This window comes from Giraffa tippelskirchi, chromosome 8 (genome assembly GCF_054371585.1).
Source record: "Giraffa tippelskirchi isolate mGirTip1 chromosome 8, T2T-mGirTip1v1.2.pri, whole genome shotgun sequence".
Lineage (NCBI taxonomy): Eukaryota > Metazoa > Chordata > Mammalia > Artiodactyla > Giraffidae > Giraffa > Giraffa tippelskirchi.
In genome coordinates this window covers 110,392,846-110,411,261 of record NC_137282.1, presented here as the reverse complement: position 1 = coordinate 110,411,261, position 18,416 = coordinate 110,392,846, and the positions used below count along the sequence as shown (strand labels likewise).

At 38.8% G+C, this 18,416-nt stretch overlaps 1 protein-coding gene across 6 annotated transcripts in view; it reads right to left on the bottom strand.

Moving 5' to 3' along the window:
* Positions 1-18,416, bottom strand: part of ARHGEF28 (Rho guanine nucleotide exchange factor 28) — a 322,957-nt gene that overhangs the window by 97,556 nt on the left and 206,985 nt on the right. For all 6 annotated transcript variants that reach the window (XM_081520859.1, XM_081520861.1, XM_081520862.1 and 3 more), the window contains 4 exons: positions 9,952-10,073; positions 6,164-6,444; positions 2,999-3,206; positions 162-273 (listed from right to left, as the gene is read on the bottom strand). In XM_081520859.1, coding sequence (XP_081376985.1) covers positions 162-273; positions 2,999-3,206; positions 6,164-6,444; positions 9,952-10,073 — 723 coding nt within the window. The remainder of the gene's footprint in view (positions 1-161; positions 274-2,998; positions 3,207-6,163; positions 6,445-9,951; positions 10,074-18,416) is intronic.

The following is an 18,416-nucleotide window of genomic DNA, read 5'->3' as shown; positions in this document are numbered from 1 at the left end:
AGCTGAGGGTTTTGCTTAGTTTAGAAAAATCAATAATGAAAATGAAATTTAGAATACTTGCCTGCTCCTCTTATATGCACTTATATGTTATGCACTTTTACTAACTGAAAATACACTCTGGAAAAGAATGCTTTCATAGCCAAATGGTAAATAATGCTTACCTTCAACTGAATCACACACTGTAAAATCACGTGTCAATCGAGTTTTTCCTAAAGAAATTTTGGGTGATGAGCAGGAATACGAACGTGAGCGGATTCCAGAAAACAATGATTCCTAAAAGAAATCACAACAAAGCTTTTTTTAAAATTCTATAGAAGACTTGAAAGTATGCACTCACTCATCATCAACGTTACTAAATCAGGACCTTTACAAAAAGATTTAACTTGAACATTTCTGATGTAATCTTATTAATGATTTGTTTCTGTTTGTTTCTCACACTGCTATTGTCTTTTGAATGCTTTAGTAAACTTGAGCTCCGGGAATAGTTCCTATATACTTTATACAAGTATATAGCATATACTTAAGTATATACTTAGGATACAAGTATGATATTCTAACCATGTTGGTTAAAAGTGAAAAATTAAGTCACATGATTTTCTCTGCATATTTAACGAGTCTGACTTTTTTTTTACCTGAGTTGTCATTTAATTTTATAATTTTAAACTGCAGCATTTAAGCAAAATTCCATACGAACTGAGATCTCTATACATAACAATTATTAGAAGGTAGAGAAACAGTCACCTAAAATTATGTTTTTAAAAGTTCCTAAAGGCTATTTCCTGAGGGCTTCCCTGGTAGCTCATATGGCAAAGAATCTGCCTGCAATGCAGGAAACCAGGGTTTGATCCCTGGGTTGGGAAGATCCCCTGGAAGAGAATGGCTACCCACTCCAGTATTCTTGCCTGGAGAATTCCACAAACAGAGGAGCCTGGTAGGTTGCAGTCTATGAGATCGCAGAGTCAGACATGACTGAGTGACTAACACAAAGGCTATTTGTAATATTAGCTGCAGCCTCCAAAAAAGAATGCATCAGAGCATTATACAAATCCTTCTAGTCTTTGCTCAACTTTCAACAGATCTTCCATCCAGCACTTCCTGGGATTTTGTTTGAATTATCACTGGTTTATATAGTTTAACTTTATCCCTTTTAAATGACCTGCAGTTTTCTTCCTGTTTGCCCAACCACCTATTATTTCTATCATTATATTAGCAACATATGTGAAAATGCAAGAAGGCAAGATAATAAAAACATGCTTTTCTTACATGTTCTAGAAATCTTACATGAATGTGCAACAGAATGTCACTAAAGCCATTTATGGTACCCAAACCCATCCAAAAGAGGCCATGTGGACTTAGGACTGATGCCCACCTCCCATTAACTATTAAGATACCACTTAAAGTTAGAGGTAAAAGAAAGTGCTGCAAAATGTGTTACTAAAATTAAGGCATCAGCAACAGCCCTTCAGAAGCACTATTTTCTTTTGCTCTCCATAAGTAAGAGCACATGGTTGCCTTAGGCTCCTGGTTTAGTTAAACAGCCTGGAGGAAAGTTGAAAATAGAAGCTTGACCTTGCTTTGAAAGGCCTTGAGCCATGGCTCCATGATTTTCTTATTGGGAAAGACCCAGTGGGCCTGGAGGTCCAAAAGGCCAACCTAAGTTGTCCCCTAACAGTGAGTTGGCCACAAAGGGCCCTAGCCAAGTGCCATCCTCTGCATTGAAGTCATGCATGGTAATCATTTTTCCTAACAATAGGAATTTGAAAATTATCCAGAATTCCTTGGCAAAAAGTTATACAGGGTAATTACAAAGGCAAGGCAAGCCATAATTTATAGGACAGATTCTTCTTACAAGTGAACAGTATAGAACTACTTCACAGAGAATTACTTTTCCTTCTAAGTAATGATGAGTTTTTCACAGTTCCATTCAAATTACAAGTCTGAGAAATAGCTACATGAACAATCATATCTAATTCTTATTATCCAGCAATATCACATGATCTTTAGTTTCAGAAGATGATGACAGCTCTACAGACCTCAGAGCTGAGGGTAGAGGATTCAGGTTCTGGGGTCAGAAGGCCTAGATTTGAGTTCTGACTCTATCACCAAGCTTTGGGCAATGTGGACATCTAATCTTTGCAGAACTTGAACAGATCAAAAATTAAAATAAAAATACCACTTTATATCCTTGGTGAGTTATGAGAAAATTAGTGTTTTGTACATTCATAAAGCATGCTTTGCATATTGTAGAGCATACCATAAAAATAAAACATAATCATAACCACCATATGTTTAAGATAAGAGATGTTAAGGCACAGCACATGTTGTTTTATAGTGTTTTACTCAAACACATTGCATTTAGCGTAGTAAATTCAATTTAAAAAGAAAACAAGTGGACAATAGAAATAAAAAAGAAAACATAGGTCCAAACAGAAAAGGGCTTCCCTGTAAGACTGGAAGAGTTTAGTCATTTCAAGAAACCACAATGAAATGAAACTCCAATGTGAAAATGCCAAAGACACAAAAGCTGTCTCCTGTGGAAAAACTAATAGTCTATGGTATTCCAGATGAGTTCATGCAGCTCAACAAATGTTACCTCTGCCTTGGCAATATTATTTACCTCATCACCAGCACCAAGTAAAATTTTATGTGTGCAAAATAAGCTTGATCATTTAAACTCACTTCATACTACCAGCCTTTCTCCCATTGCTTAAGGGATGATGGCAGAAAACACTGTATAAAATGGTAAAGTTTTTCAAATACATGAAAGATGATCTGTGTTGGTGGGGATTCATGAAAACAAATCAGCCATTGTACATAAGGACTGCACATATTAGAATGTGAGAGAGTAAAAAGACAGACTCATCAAGTTCATGGGTCTTCAATTAAAAAAAAGTTCACACGTGTTACCATTAACATAATTTGTCTTTCAGAGATGAGAAGATTTAGACAACATACTTTCCAGGCTTTTAATAAACCAAATGAATACTAATAAGAATACCTTCTGCTGCAGGCTACTTGATAAAGAAAATGATTCTGTCCTGGAGATATTAAAATCTGGTTCAGTGTTGGTCTCAAAAGAGTCCAATTCATCCCCACTAGTAATGCCAGTTCTTGAGGAACTCTGACACACTGGAGTGTAGCAATTGTGCAACTGCTCCGGATGGCCCTCTCCTTCACTGTCGACATCCAGGGCATCAAGGCTGGAACTGGAGCAAAAAGCAAATAAACAACTAAGTCATCAAGTAAGACAGAGCCATGGCTGTCTATCTCCCTGAATTCAGATTCTCTATTGGTGTCAGCTACAAGGGGCTCTCATTCAGTACCTAACAAAATTCATACTTCAGTGATTTTTATCATTTTTTCCTCTCCCCTCATCCTGAATAGATCTTCTTCAACAAGATTTTATGTTTCCCCAAATGAACATTTCAATCTAGCAAAAGTCATTACAAATCAGTACTATCTTCATTATTTCTGTTTTGTAAATATAATTATTGGGCTTCCCTGGTGGCTCAGATGGTAAAGAATCTGCCTGCAATGCAGGAGACCTGGGTTTGAATATTACAAGGTCCAAATAGTTACCCTTCAAATATTAAAATCACAGACAAAACAGAGCCACTGAGGTGTTTAGTGGAGAGGGGGCAGGCTCTGGGGCAATATACAGGTGAAAAATGCAGCATGGCTTTCTTTCCTTCGCCCCTGGGCAAGTCAGGAGGGTGGAAGCGCAAAAGACAAGGAGAGATGCGAAGATCTCGTTCCAGAGCTGGTGTCAAGAAATGGGGCAGACACGAGTCACGTGAGGTTCCAAACATGTCCTGTTCAGTTATCAATTTTAGAGCTTTAAAAAAATGATTCCTATGAAAACTCCATTTCAGAAGCAGGTGGTGATACTGCTAACCTACTGTTTTTCTTTCCTCATTTAACTTTGATAACCATAAAATTAAAAGGCAAGAATTTGACCTTACACCTTTCCAGCTCCTTCCATTCCATCTACATTTTAAACCACTCAAGCTTTGAGGCTGAGAACTTCCAGAGGCATGTTAATGCATAATGCATTTTTTAAATGTAGTTTTTCTTTGGCTGTTATACTTCTGGAGCTAAAATTTTAATAACAACACAATAAATCATCTTGATTTTGAAATAGAGAGAACCAGAAACAGACTTCAAATTTGGTTATTTTCCTTGTCTCTTGTGTCAAAGCAGAGCCCAAAATGTCCCATCAGTTTAATTTGCAGCCATGACCACACGAGCATCTTTAAAACTATAATTCACACAATAAAAATCTAGAGAAGATCTTTTATTATCTATGCACTGGACATCACTCTTGGTACCAATACCTGTTAAAGTTATCTAACCTCAAGCTGTTGTTTATCAGTGTAACCCAGTGATCAGCACCCAGTGACTGCTGCTTACCCTCCCTTTCACTCCTTTCTGATCAATTAAGTCTCTGTCAAATATTCATTCAGGTACATATTTATATATACTCATATGGGTGTTCACTGTATTGTCATTTTGATTCATAATCTTATGTGCAAAACTGGCCATATAATCAGAGGTCTAAGGCTCAACTTGAAATAAACACTTTTTATTCCTTCTCTACAATGCCCACTCAATGTAACAATTATCTTAAATTTGGGCATTATTATCTTCTTTATTCTCATTTGTCACTCTCATAAGGAGGATTTTTATCCTCTTCATTCTCACTATCTAAGAAAAGTAATGCATGCTTAATCGCTCAGTTGTGTCCAACTCTGCAACCCTATGGACTATAGCCAGCCAGGCTCCTCTGTCCATGGGGATTCTCCAGGCCAGAATACTGGAGTGGGTTACCATGCCCTCCTCCAGGGGATCTTTCCAACCCAGGGATCAAACCCAGGTCTCCTGCATTGCAGGCAGATTCTTCACCATTTGAGCCACCAAGGAAGCCCTAGGATAAAATGAAATCAATGAAAATGGGCCTATTCCATAAAGAAAATAGACTAAAGGATGAATGGATAAGAAGCAAATACAAAGATACAGGGTCTCACACACATGCACACACACACATATAAATATGTACAATCATATCATATACAATAAAACTATTGTTCTAGGGACATTTTTACATATACAAGAAATTATATGTAAGGTAACTATAAGTTACAGAGCATAAAAATAAAACAAACACCTCAATTTGCTGCTCTTTGGTGACCTAGATGGGTAGGATGGTGGGGAAGTGGAGGGAGGTCCAAGAGCGAGGGGATGTGTGTACACGTAACTGATTCACGTTGTTGTACAGCAGAAAGTAACAACATTGCAAAAACAATTATACTCCAATAAAAAATTAAAAATAAAATAAACACCCATCAGCCCACTCAACTTGAAACAAACATTGGCCACACTGTGGTTTTATTCTTTCCCTACAATGCCCACTCAATGTAACAAGCATCTTAAATTTGGGGCTTTTTATCCTCTTCATTCTCTTTTGTTTTTCCTTATTGCTTAAGCACATTATTCATGCCCTACAGTAACAGATTGCTTGCTTTTGCATTTTATAAATGTGAACTCTAACTGAAATATTTTGTGGCTCCTTTTTTTGTTCTACTTCATGTTTCTAAGTTGCACATGATGATGCAAGTAGATGTAGTCATAGCTAATTCATTTTTACTACCATACAGTGTCCCATTATGTAACTATAGTGTAATTTATCTTTTCATCCCCTTTCATTTGGGCTATTTCCTACTGCAATAAATAGTCTTATACATGTCTCTTAGGACACAGAAATAACACTGCTGGGTCATAATATATATGCACATCCAACTTTACAAGAAAATGCCAAAATATTTTCCAAAGTTATTATACAATTTTCACTCACATCAACTGTATATAGGAGTTTCTATCATATGCATTTTCACCAAAATATGGTATTATTACACTTTATATAATTTTTGCTTATCTAGTAAGTATTAAATGGTATCTCATTGTGGTTTTCCTCTATTATATTTTTGTCAGTTTTCTTATGTATCTTACTTTCAAGTCATGAAATATAAGAACCTAAAAGGAGGCAATTTTGATGTAGAAATAAAAATGGGGGGGGGGCAATAACAACAAGAAAATAGAATTTTCCAAGTCCAGCTACAAAGTTCTTTGATTTTCTACATTTTCTCTCTAGAATGTAGTACTTTACCTTCTTTTCTTTAGACGACTTTGCTCCTTTTCAAATCCATGAAGACCAAAAGAAAGATTCAAATTGGAAGCATATGAACTAGATGATGATATGAAAGATGCTTGGGCTTCCATGTGTGATGTCACTTCTGTGTTCTTATTTGGTGGGTATGTGCCAGCACTGGCTTCAGTAGGAAGGATGGGTTTGCTGCTCTCAGGCCCCAAAGAAGAACCCATGGATTCAAGACAGGTATTTGCAGGGATTCCCTCTATATTAATATAGTTAATGTCCAAATCACCAACCTGGTAGTTGAAAGAAAAATATTTGCTGAGCAAAAGCAGGAAAGATTGGCTGAGCAAAGAATACAGTTTTCACAATTTAAAGACCCTCCAACTTATTTTTCTTTTTTGGTTTTTGTTCTTGTGTTTCTTTATATAAGCAAAAGAATTCTTATGAGATATACTTTTGTTTACTTCCTGCTCTCCCATAATTCACAAAAGGAAGACGACCAAGTGTTTTATAAACTGTATTACGAAACCAGAAACTGACTATGATTTTAACATTTTATGAACCACTGACTCAAAATGAGGGGAAATGTTTCAAATACTTGAGACAAAAACTAAAGAGTAGGCATTTTAGCTTAGAAAATAGTTTATAGGAACCTGAGAAACCAAGTTATTGGCAGTTGCATAAGTCTCCCAAACAAAAAGACCAAATAAAGCTACACGATGTATGGGTTTAGCATAACTAGAAGACAGAAAATACCCCAAACTTTAAATTACCTGTAAATACTAAACATCAAATCTCAGCCAGCAACCTGTCATACTCTTGCCATGAGCCTTTGCGGGAGGGTAAGGGCAGTCTGGAAAAATCTGCGTGGGAGGGGAGTCAGCAGAGGGCCAAAGACTGATCTAAAATCTTCACCAGGAAGAGAAAGTACAGCCTCCACTGGATGGTGTGAAAAAACAGTCCCAGTTGGGGACCTCCCTGGTGGTTCAGCAGTTATGACTCCAATTCAGGGGACACAGGTTCGATCCTGGTCAGAGAGCTAAGACCCCACGTGCTGCTGAGCAACTATGCCCATGCCCTGCAACTACTGGGGCCCAGGTCACAACTAGAGACTGTGCGCCACAAGGGAAGATCTCATATGACCCAACTAAGACCCAAGGCAGCCAAATAAATAATCTTTTTTTTTAAGTCCCAGTGGATCAAAACTCTTGCCCTAAGGAAGTACTGGTGATCTGAAGTGGTGGTCATCAAAAGGCATCACTTCTGAGAAAGAAAACAGTAAAAACAAAGAGAGCAGCACCAAAAACAACCCGGAATGTATTCTTCAAAATTATCATAAAAGACAAAGACTAAGTAACTGTCCGAGATTAAAGAAGACTAAAGAGACACAACTAAATGCAAGACATGCTATTGAATTTTCTTTTGCTACAAAGAACATTACTGGAACAATTGGCTAAAATTGAATAATGTCTGTAAATAGCTAATAGTAGTGTGTCAATGATGATTTCCTGATTTTGCTAACTATATGGCTTAAGTAAGAAAATATCCATGCTTTTAGGAAAATACACCATGAAAGACTGAGGAGTAAAAGGGCATCATATTTTCAATTTACCCTCAAACAAGTTAATATTTGTATACATATCTTAAGCATTTACAAGTACACATATATATATACAAATACATACTCAGAATAATGAAGTAAAATATGGTAAAATTTGGAAATTTTTTGATTAAGAGTATACAAGAATTCTTTGTATTAAATTATGCAGGCTTGAAATAATGTCCAAATAAATTTTTTTCAAAGTAGTTTATATCACATGAGTTTCCTCATCAGGTAGGTTGATAACCTTGAAAATTCATGGGAAACAGTACATAAATAAGCTAGCAGTCTTTTCAGGTTTCCATGCCAGATTGAGGGAGATGAAGAAAATTAGGTAAGATTCTTTTCAGGTATTGCTAGAAGTTATTTTCAGTATGCAGAATTTGGACTCATGTTGTCCTTGCTATTCAAATGGACATAGGAACAGTAAAACAAATGATGTAATTATACTACAAACTACACTACACCAATATAAGAAACTTTGTGACTTGTAGCCAGATTTTGCTTTTTGTTTCACTGCACAAATTCAGCTATCTTCTACTTCATTTCAGTTTATCAATCAGGCTGTTTGAATTCTCTTTAGATGTATGCCTCACATTATTAAAGCAAAACTTCTCTCACTCAAAGTACTTTCAAACAGAAGTTATGTCTTATCCTCATTTTTGGTTTGGAAAGTTTTCCATTTTTAATGCATCTTACAACATACAAAAACACAGTTTGCCCCCACAAATGTTGAGTCAAGTACAATTGTAGCTACTGGAGGTAAATGGAAGTACTGCAATATTCACTGAGGAACAGAATGAAAAAATAATGACAAATGTATTTAAACACTGAGAAAACGTGGCAACAGAATAAAACCATTAAAATCGGAATGTTGCTAGAGCACAGTAAGTCCAATCACCTTGCACCTTAAAAGAATGTCCCCAGAACTCCCACTTTGTCCTCAACTCTGCGGCTCATCCTAGATTTCTGTAACTAGGGCTGACATTCAGCTGCTTTACACCAAAAGAAATACACTCGTTATTGAGAGCTGATGTCCATTCTGATTTTTTGGTTTTTCTGTCATTTTGAATATCATTCCAATCTATGCCATTTATACTATGCACTTAATGTAACAATTTCTCATAACCAAAGGAAAGAGACATTCAATCAATGGGCAGAAATTGGCATCCACTACCCACTCCAGTGTTCTTGCCTGGAGACCCCCGGGACGGGGGAGCCTGGTGGGCTGCCGTCTACGGGGTCGCACAGAGTCGGACACAACTGAAGCGACTTAGCAGTAGCAGCAGACAGAAAAAAAAAGTTTACATCAGAGAAAATATCTATAAGTAATAGACACAATAGGGTACAATATATGTATACTAACAACAACAACCCAAAAAGGACAAAATAGATCACTGTTCAGTGAGCATATATATAATGCCTCTTATGTGGAGATCAGGTTTTAAAACTAGGAAATAAGGCAGAAATCATGTGCTATCAAAATTACTCTGGAGAACCCCTTAAATCTCCCATAAATTAGGGCATTTAGAAAATTTCAGATCTATAACTATACTTTAATTTTAAAAATATTAAAATGTGAGGATCACCAAGCTACAGGAAAGGACAAAGAATAAATCCCTAAATAGATACACATCCAAGCCATCTGTCTCTATGAGTTTTAACTCACAAATCTCTATCAGGGAATGGGTGGAGAATTCTAAAGGGTTCCAGCCTCCCTGCAACATGACACCATTCTGTTTTAATACTAAAGCTCTATATCCTAATCACACACCAATAGGTGTGTTGTGAGGATTAAGCAAGTAATTTATGTGACAGTCTCACATGGGGCTGGCATCAAGCTCTCGCTCATTAGTGTCTGCTGGATTTGAATACAAATATTACATAATCAGGTCAGAGAAGAAACTGGCCTCCCAAATGTCATTTCCTGTTTTGGCCCCATGGACAAGTTCCCACATTCTTCTCCTTGCCCGTGTCCTAAGACCCCTCCCATGGTGCTTCTCGGTAGAGGGTAAGGTGTGCCAGGTTCTCAAGGAAGGACCTACGTTAAGTGATTGTATGATGAGACTCCACGGCAACATCACCTGGGCTGCTCTTAGACTGGAATTTTCTGAGAATACAACAACGCGCAATGGAATTCAGACATGCGCACGTTTTTAAAAGAAGACAGATCCCCCTAGTGACAGCACTCATACCTCACCTGATCTATCACCATGCAGTTAGCGTAGACTTCATCGCCACCATTCAGCACGTCAGAGAGCTGGCCAGCAGCAAGAAATGTTGGGGGGTGCTTGGATTTTTTGAGGGCATCAAAGGAACGATCTAGAGGAAAAATGAAAACAGGGCAAATAAATAGAAGGAATTTATTTTACAGTCGAGCTTTACCATCTTAACCAAACCACAAGAAAAAAATCAAGATGGCATTTAGCTGTCTTCACATAACAAGATCAACAATGCAAGCATTTTCTCTTCTACATCCAAACCCTCTGTTACCTAAAACCTTTGTAAAGAATGAATCATTTCAGATAAAGAAATATGTGCCCATTTCAAGCACTATTTTTCCAACCAAGAAAGATTTTCGTGACAATCAATTGGGTTTTTGGTCTTCAATTCTTAACACTAAACTAAAACTCATTACACTTATAACATGGAAGCATTAGTGATCATACTGGAAGCCTCGGATTCCACTGAAGTAGTCAGGCTCCAGACCCTTTCCGAAAGGACCCTGGATAGGACACAGTCTAACCGTTCATTGCCTGCTGAATACGTATAATGTCATACAGAGAGAGTTTTGTTTCTGTGTTTACTACAGAAATGTCTTTGCTTGCTTCCCATGTTCTCAGGTTTGTCCCAGGCAGACAAAGTTGCTCAAAGTTGAGTCTCAGAGAGTTGAGATGTTACTGTATTTGTAAGGAAGATAAAAAGAGTGAAAGTCGCTCAGTTGTGTCTGCCTCTTTGTGACCCATAGTCCATGGAATTCTCCAGGCCGGAATGCTGGAGTGGGTAGCCTTTCCATTCTCCAGGGAAGGAGACCCAGGGATCAAACTGCGGTCTTCTGCATTTCAGGCAGATTCTTTACCAACTGAGCTATGAGGGAAACCCTATATGAGGAAGATAAAGTTGAAGATAATAAAACATTGTCAAGTCAGAATGCCTCATTTCTTGTGACTCTGGCTAACTTACTTGATCTCCAAATACATTTACAAAGTGTCCTTGTCCATAAAAAAGCAGATAATTCCTATGCTTTCTTCATAATGCGGTTATAAGGATTAAATGAGTTCAGACATGAAAAACACTTAACACACGCCTGGCACTTAGCAATTGCTCAATAAATATTGTCACTGTTATATTTGATGTTTTGTTATTATTAATGGTGATTTTACCATGTTCAGTGTGAGGTACAAGGCTATTAATACTAATCATAGCGTATTATACTAACAGTAGATTCTTAATACCTGTAAATGACTTTAATAAGGTAGATGGAAAGTTACAGCCATAGCAACTGTCATCCTCACTGACATCCCAGTAAGGCCTCTTGAGTAGGTACAAAAGGGACAGTGTTGCCTCTGCTTCATCAGAAGTGGCCCTAATCCTACCACCTGTCTTATTTATATCATGACTTAAAATCCAGGTAAGCCCATTGGAGTGAGTTGAGAAATGAAAAAACATTAATAACTGTTACACTAATGTACTAGAAGTAAAAACAAAAAAAAAACCCTATTCTTCATGGAAAATCCTGGCGACAATATAAAACTCATATATAAATATGTATGAGCCAAATGGCCCTGGCCTCAGATTCTGCATCTAAGTATACCTTTTCCCTACAGAACAGTGAAGTGAGATTCAATTAAGCCTCCTGAGGAAATATACAATGTAAAAGCAAAACTTCATGTCTACAGTGTCTTGTTTTATCAATTTATTTAAATAGCTGCAATATAACATACAAAACCCATAAATACTTCTAAGTATAATTTTTATGATCAATTACTATACATTTTCATGATAATTACAAAAAAAAATAAAAGCATGTTCTAAAGGGTGTAAATCAAGAATCTGACAAATCTCAGTGTGTTCTGAAGAAAATACTTGCTCATTTATCATTTTCCAGAATGTATGAAAAACAATCATAAATAACATGACCCTCTGAGCTGTAATTAATCCAGCCTAACTGCTCCACAGTGTCTTAAGTTCACAGACTATAAAATAGCTGGCTGGGGAGGCTGGTCACGCCCCTTTTTAAATATTTTGATCATGGATAAATTAAGACTTCATTTATAACTAGACTATCTAAGAACTAACATTACACTCAACTAAAAAATTGCAAACAATTGATGGATTTTCTATCTTAAAAACATAGAACCAAATGAAATATTACCCCAAATTGTCTGCCACCAGTGAATGCATTGCCATTTAGCCAATATCCAAGTTCTTGATTACCAAGAGAGCAAGTCCTATGTTCAAAACTGACTCTCATATCTCAAGGGTGACCAGGACCAAGAACTACTTCTGTTTTCATTTACACAGGTATAAAGTCACTTGGATTCAATGCTTCTTCCACAAACAAAATCTCCCTGGCCCAGTACAGCAGATCAGAGTGTATACCGAGGTGACACACAACAGCAAGACAAACGGAAAGGCAGCAGAGTTACTTGGACCAAGTTGGTGTAAAATTTGTTTTCCGCATGATTAATTTGATCAGTATTTAGAAAATGATGTAAGTTGTTTACAAAGACAGATCTATAATCTTTTTTTAAAATTTTTAATTAGTTCATTTTCTATTTTTTAACTTTACAATATTGTGTTTGTTTTGCCATACATTGACATGAATCCACCGTGGGTGTACATGTGTTCCCCTTCCAGAACCCCCCTTCCACCTCCCTCCCCACCCCATCCCTCCGGGTCATCCCGGTGCACCAGCCCCGAGCACCCTGTATCACGCATTGAATCTGGACTGGCGATTCATTTCACATATGATAATTTACATGCTTCCATGCTATTCTCCCATATCATCCCACCCTCGCCCTCTCCCATCGAGTCCATAATACTGTTCTATTTGTCTGTGTCTCCTTTGATGTCTCGCATACAGGGTTATCTTTACCGATTGACTAAATACCATATATATGTGTTAGTATACTGTATTGGTGTTTTTCTTTCTGGCTTACTTCACTCTGTATAATAGGCTCTAGTTTCATCCACCTCATTAGAACTAATTTGAATGTATTCTTTTTAATGGCTGAGTAATATTCCATTGTGTATATGTACGACAGCTTCTTTATCTCTTATCTCTTATCTGTGATTCTGAAATCTAGAAATCTCTGAAAATCAGAACTTTTCTTCTTAAGTTTGGTTCAAAAACATATTTCGTGACCCGAGCTGAACCACATGGGGCCATGTTTTTATCTCTATTTATCCCACTGTACATTCATATATTTTCTTGCAGAAATACTGTAGTACTTGATGATGGCACTGCCTCAGTGTCTCCTATGTAAGTCATATCATATATAATAGCTCTCTGCCAATAAGACCTGAGCATTTTGAATTCCAAAACAGATACAGAAGAGACTGTAGATCTCTATACAATTAACCATAGCAGAGGTTGTTATTCTTTAGTCACCAAGTCCTGTCTGTCTCTTGTGCGACCCCGTGGACTGTAGCCCGCCAGGCTCCTCTGTCCATGGGATTTCCCAGGCAAGAATGCTAGAGTGGGTTACCATTTCCTTTTCCAGGGGATCTTCCCAACCCAGGAATCAAACTCACATCTCCTGCATTGGCAGGCAGATTCTTTACCACTGAGCCACCAGGGAAGCCCTTAGCAGATATCAGACCAATATTTCCCATAATTTTGCCATTCCTAATTCACAGTTTTGTCATGTCTACATATTACCTATATTATTATATACTCTAGTTCTTGTTTTTAGATTAACTCATCATTTTCCTTTGAATAAAACTAATTTTCATAGAAAAACCTTATCCTCACTATAAACAGAAAGCCAGTACTTCCTGTCAAAAGTAGAAGAGAATTACACATACCGCAACAAGGGAACACAGAACGATGAAACTACACTGCAACCAAACACAGTTGCCTATCAAAGTTGGGGATCTTCAGAGCCTGCTCTCTGTCATAAAGGGAGATCCGGAAAGATCTGGGAGATGTTAAAGGGGCAATGGTGCCAACTGACTTGCTCCTTGAATCAGACAGTTAAAAGAAAACAGAAAAAGAAATGCCTGCCTTACGATGTGACTCAGAGTCACCTAGTGTTAGGTTGGGACACCGTATCAAAGACCAGCAGTGGCCAGAGGATCTACCCTGCACTTTGGACACCGGCCTAGACCATGTCCTCACCCTGTCGTTTAGGTGACGACAGTAAGCCTTGCGGAGGGAAGGCACAGCTATACAAAATCTTAAAATAGTAGCAAGGAGGGAAAATCTGTCTCCTCTCTCCACCTGTCATCCAAAACCTGCCATGTAGATTTTCTGGGTCACACACTGCAACTATTTATAAAACTGGCCCCCAAATCCTTTGCAGTATAACTCCCTGAAGCATCCATAGCCTCCACATGCCTAGATATATCAAAAGACAACAGGACCTAGAAGCGAATACAGACTAATAACCCAAAAGAGGACACAGACTTACCAGACGTCCACTCTTTTATTAACTTCAACACCAGTCACTACAAATAAGGAGCTGCAGACTAGCAGAATAAGATTTATTGTGGAAAGAAAAGAGTCTTACACAGTATCTTCAAACAAACATCAGTTACATATTAAAGTGATTAATGCTCTATTGCTAGTTTCAGTTCAAAGAAAAACCTACAATGGTTTCATTAAAAAAAAAAACTTATCAAGATTTTCAAGATATATGATTTCATTACTTCCATATGTAACCACTTCAGTAGTGAATTAAGGGAAAAATTATTGCTCCCCCTGCAAAAAAAAAAAAAATGTCCTTCAGGTCTTTCTTCAATGAACATACAGAAATAATTTACAATAAAAAAAATCAGCTCTTTGTCCTAAATGAATGCTGTTTTGTAAACAGTTTTTCTTAGCAAAAACTAATACGAGTTTTGCTGATGGTATCAATTTTTAATATTTGGTACACTCATATTTCAGAGATGGTTTAAAAGCAACAAAAACTCAATTCCCATCCAATAGCTGCCAGTTTTAAATGAGTAAAGAGCAGTGCCCTGCAGTCATTAAGAACAAGGGTCTTGGAATCTTGGGTTCAAAGTCCTACTCCACCATCTATTAGCTGTGTGACGTTGGGCAAGTTACTTCATCTCTTCATACCTCCATTACCTGATCTATAAAATAGGGATGATAAAACATCTCTCTCATCGAATTGCTGTATGTACTAAACGGTTTAATATTTAAGTGACTAGAACACCATCTGAAACAAAGGATTTTAACCTGACACAAGGTAATGCTCACTATTATTAGAAAAGTCAACAAGGTTATATAGTTTTGATTCTCTCATGTAGTTTTGCTTCTTACAAAAACAATTTCAACTTTGGCTATAACTTGACACGTATAAAACCAATCCAAGGCAACTGGAATGCCCAAAACATTCTGTTTACTACACGAAGAGCTCTTAAAATGCTTTAACTCTTATTTCCAGATTCAGCTCACGTTAAAAAACTTTGCCAAGTTCATCCTGAACACAGTAACCAAAAAAACAAACCCAACCTGCCCATAAAATTTACCTCCAACAATTTAAGGATGAGATCTTACGAAATGGGAGAGATTATAAGAGCAGGACAAACAAAGCATCAAGTCAGACAATCAGAGACGGTGTTTCTCAAGAACAAAGGGAAAATTTCAGAAACTACGATGTTCTAACATGATGAAGTGGACTCGGGCCAGGTTCTCCCTGCAGAATGCCTGGAGGATAAACAGTTACTGCAAGGGGATCTCCAGCTCTCTCTGCCCCACACCGCCTGCCCTGTATTCTCACTGCTCTGTAATGTGATCTGTGGGCCGCCTTCCTGAAGCAGAAGTTTTCTCCCTCAGCACTTCCTTGCTATACTAGACGCTCTAGCGGGGTGACGCACGAGAGACGCCTCGAAACACATCCACCTGGAGAAGGAGAATCGGTGCTGGTGAGGCAGGAAAGGCGGGTGCATTCCCGCTCTCTGGCACTGAACCCGTCCCCGCGCTGGCAGGAAACAGTTAAGAGTACTGACAGGTCCACAGCCTCTGCAAGCGGACTTCTAAAGAAATCCAACTCTCCCTCAAGAAGCTAAGGGCCTAGTAGGAAGTAAGGGAAAGCATGGCCTATTTGCCTAGTTACGTAAGAGACCCACAGCCAGACATAAACAAACCCGACTACGGCAGCTTCTGCAAACCTGCTGCTGACCTGGTTTGACTCACTCTGGCTACCAAGCTCTCACTGCTAAAGGCAGAACAGGGCCTCTCAGTTCATCTCTCCTGTGTGTGTGTGTGTTTCTCTCTTTCACTCATTCATTCATTCAGTTTTGTTTTAAACCTAGAAGCTTATGAACACAGCAAGAGAGTTTATTGAGAATGACTAACCATCACAAAAAGAGCAGGTAAAGCTGACTTTGAAGGTCAGTTCTCAGCACTGCACCTAACCCGTGCCCTTCCCGTTACAGAATCTGGAGGTCAGCTCTCCTTGTGTGACCTACAGCAGTCTCTGATACAGATGGTTGCCTTTTTGCTGCTCTCTCTTTCTCTTTCTCTCCCTGCCTTTCCTTCTCAGTCGCCCCGATCTTCTAGATTTGGCAAGTTGCAGCGCTTCAGGGCCAATCCTCAAACCTCTTTTCTTTCTCTCTGCACTCGTTCTCCAGGTCATCTGACAGCACAGCATCATGTACCATGATAAGATGACAACTCCCACATTTTCACCTCCAGCCCAGCCCTCTCCCCTGAATCCAACAGACAGTTGTATTGGTATCACCTTGGTTTCACTACCGAGTTGTACAGCAGCCATGTCAAACACAACAGGTGTGAAACACAACTCACCATTTTCCCTCCTACACCGGCTCCTCCCAGTAGATAGCCACTCTTGCACTGTTCTCTTTCACAACCTAATAGACCCAGAACCTGACCATTCCTCATCATTCCACTACTACCCAGGGCACCACCACCACCATCTTCTTGTCAAGACTATTACAAGGTATCATCTCCTCACTGGTCACCTTCCATCCGCTTCTCTGTCCTCCACGGCCTAGTCTTCACAGCACAGGCAACGGACTTCTTTCACAGAGGAAATCAAATCATGCTCTGCCTCCGCAAAATTTTCCAGTGGCTTCCCACCTCATTCTGAGTTAGAGCCAAACTTTACCACAACCTACAGAGTCTCACCAAACTGGCCTGGGGCCCCATTCCCATGCTGAGGGTGGGGAGGCTCCCACACACTCGAGCAATTCTTGAACACAAGCTGAGTGTCCTACAGCTCAACTCAACTCTGACACTGCCTACCCAAAGACAGCATCAGATTCCAAAGGCTGAGGGTTCAATCCTACAAACTGCCACCCCCACAAATTTCAGACATCAATTCCAAGTTCAAGTTGTTACCTATACTTCTGATCAACTGGCTGTAAACCCAAGGTTCCCACAATTTCTTCCCCAGAATTGACCAATTTGCTAGTGTGACTCATGGCCCTCAAATACACATTTTACTTATCAGATCACCAGTTTATCATAAAAGGATATAACCCAGGAATAGCCAGAGGGAAGGGATATACAGGGCAAGATATAGGGAAGGGGTATGAAGCTTCTGTGCCCTCTCCTATCAGGCCAGTCACCCAGTACCTCCATGTGTTCACCAACTGGAAGCTCCCCAAACCCAGTTCTTCTGGGGTTTTGTGGAGGCTTCACTAGCCAGACATGATTGATTAAATATCTGGCCATTGTTGATTGAACTCAATCTTCAGCCCCCATCCTTAGATCCAAAGTCATCTCATCAACATAACAAAAGCACCCGTATCACTCTCAGCACTTGGAATCTTCCAAGGGATTTAGCTGCTCTGTGACCCCCTCCCAAAAAAGAAAAAAAAGTAGCTAAAGACCAAATATTATTTCTTATTATAAACAAAATATCACAATTACATAATCTCCCCTCCTCCACCCTAAACCAACCTCTCTGAAGTCTGCCACTTCGTCTACTATCCATGCTGGCCCTGCTGTTCTGTGCCCCAAGCCATTTTCACCTGCTGTTCTAACAGGAGTACTTTTCTCCTGGATACACAGAAGACTTGCTCCTTCCCTTACTTTCTTCCACCCTCCACTCAAATGTTATCACAGAAGCTGACCGTTACATGTATCAAATAGTAACCCCCTACACTCTGTCTTATTTTCTCCTACACCATGTAACATCACCTAGCATATCATGTATTTATCATGTATTGTCTGTTTCCTTCTACTAGAATGTAAGCTCCAGGACAAGGGTGACTTTGATTGGTTTGTTCACTCCCCGAATGCCTAGAACCACATCAGATACATAGTAGATACTCGGTAAAATATTCTCCAAAGGAGTGAATACTTGTTCATTAAGAAAAGAACAGAAACCCTGTACCAGGTACAACAAAAAAACCACTCTCTTTTGGTCTGGTAAGGTTTTCTCTGATTCTGAGGGTTTGCCTGTTGCCTAGCTGTTCTTGTACTACTCCAGGTGGTGATGGGAGTGGCACTTTCTTACTCCTCTC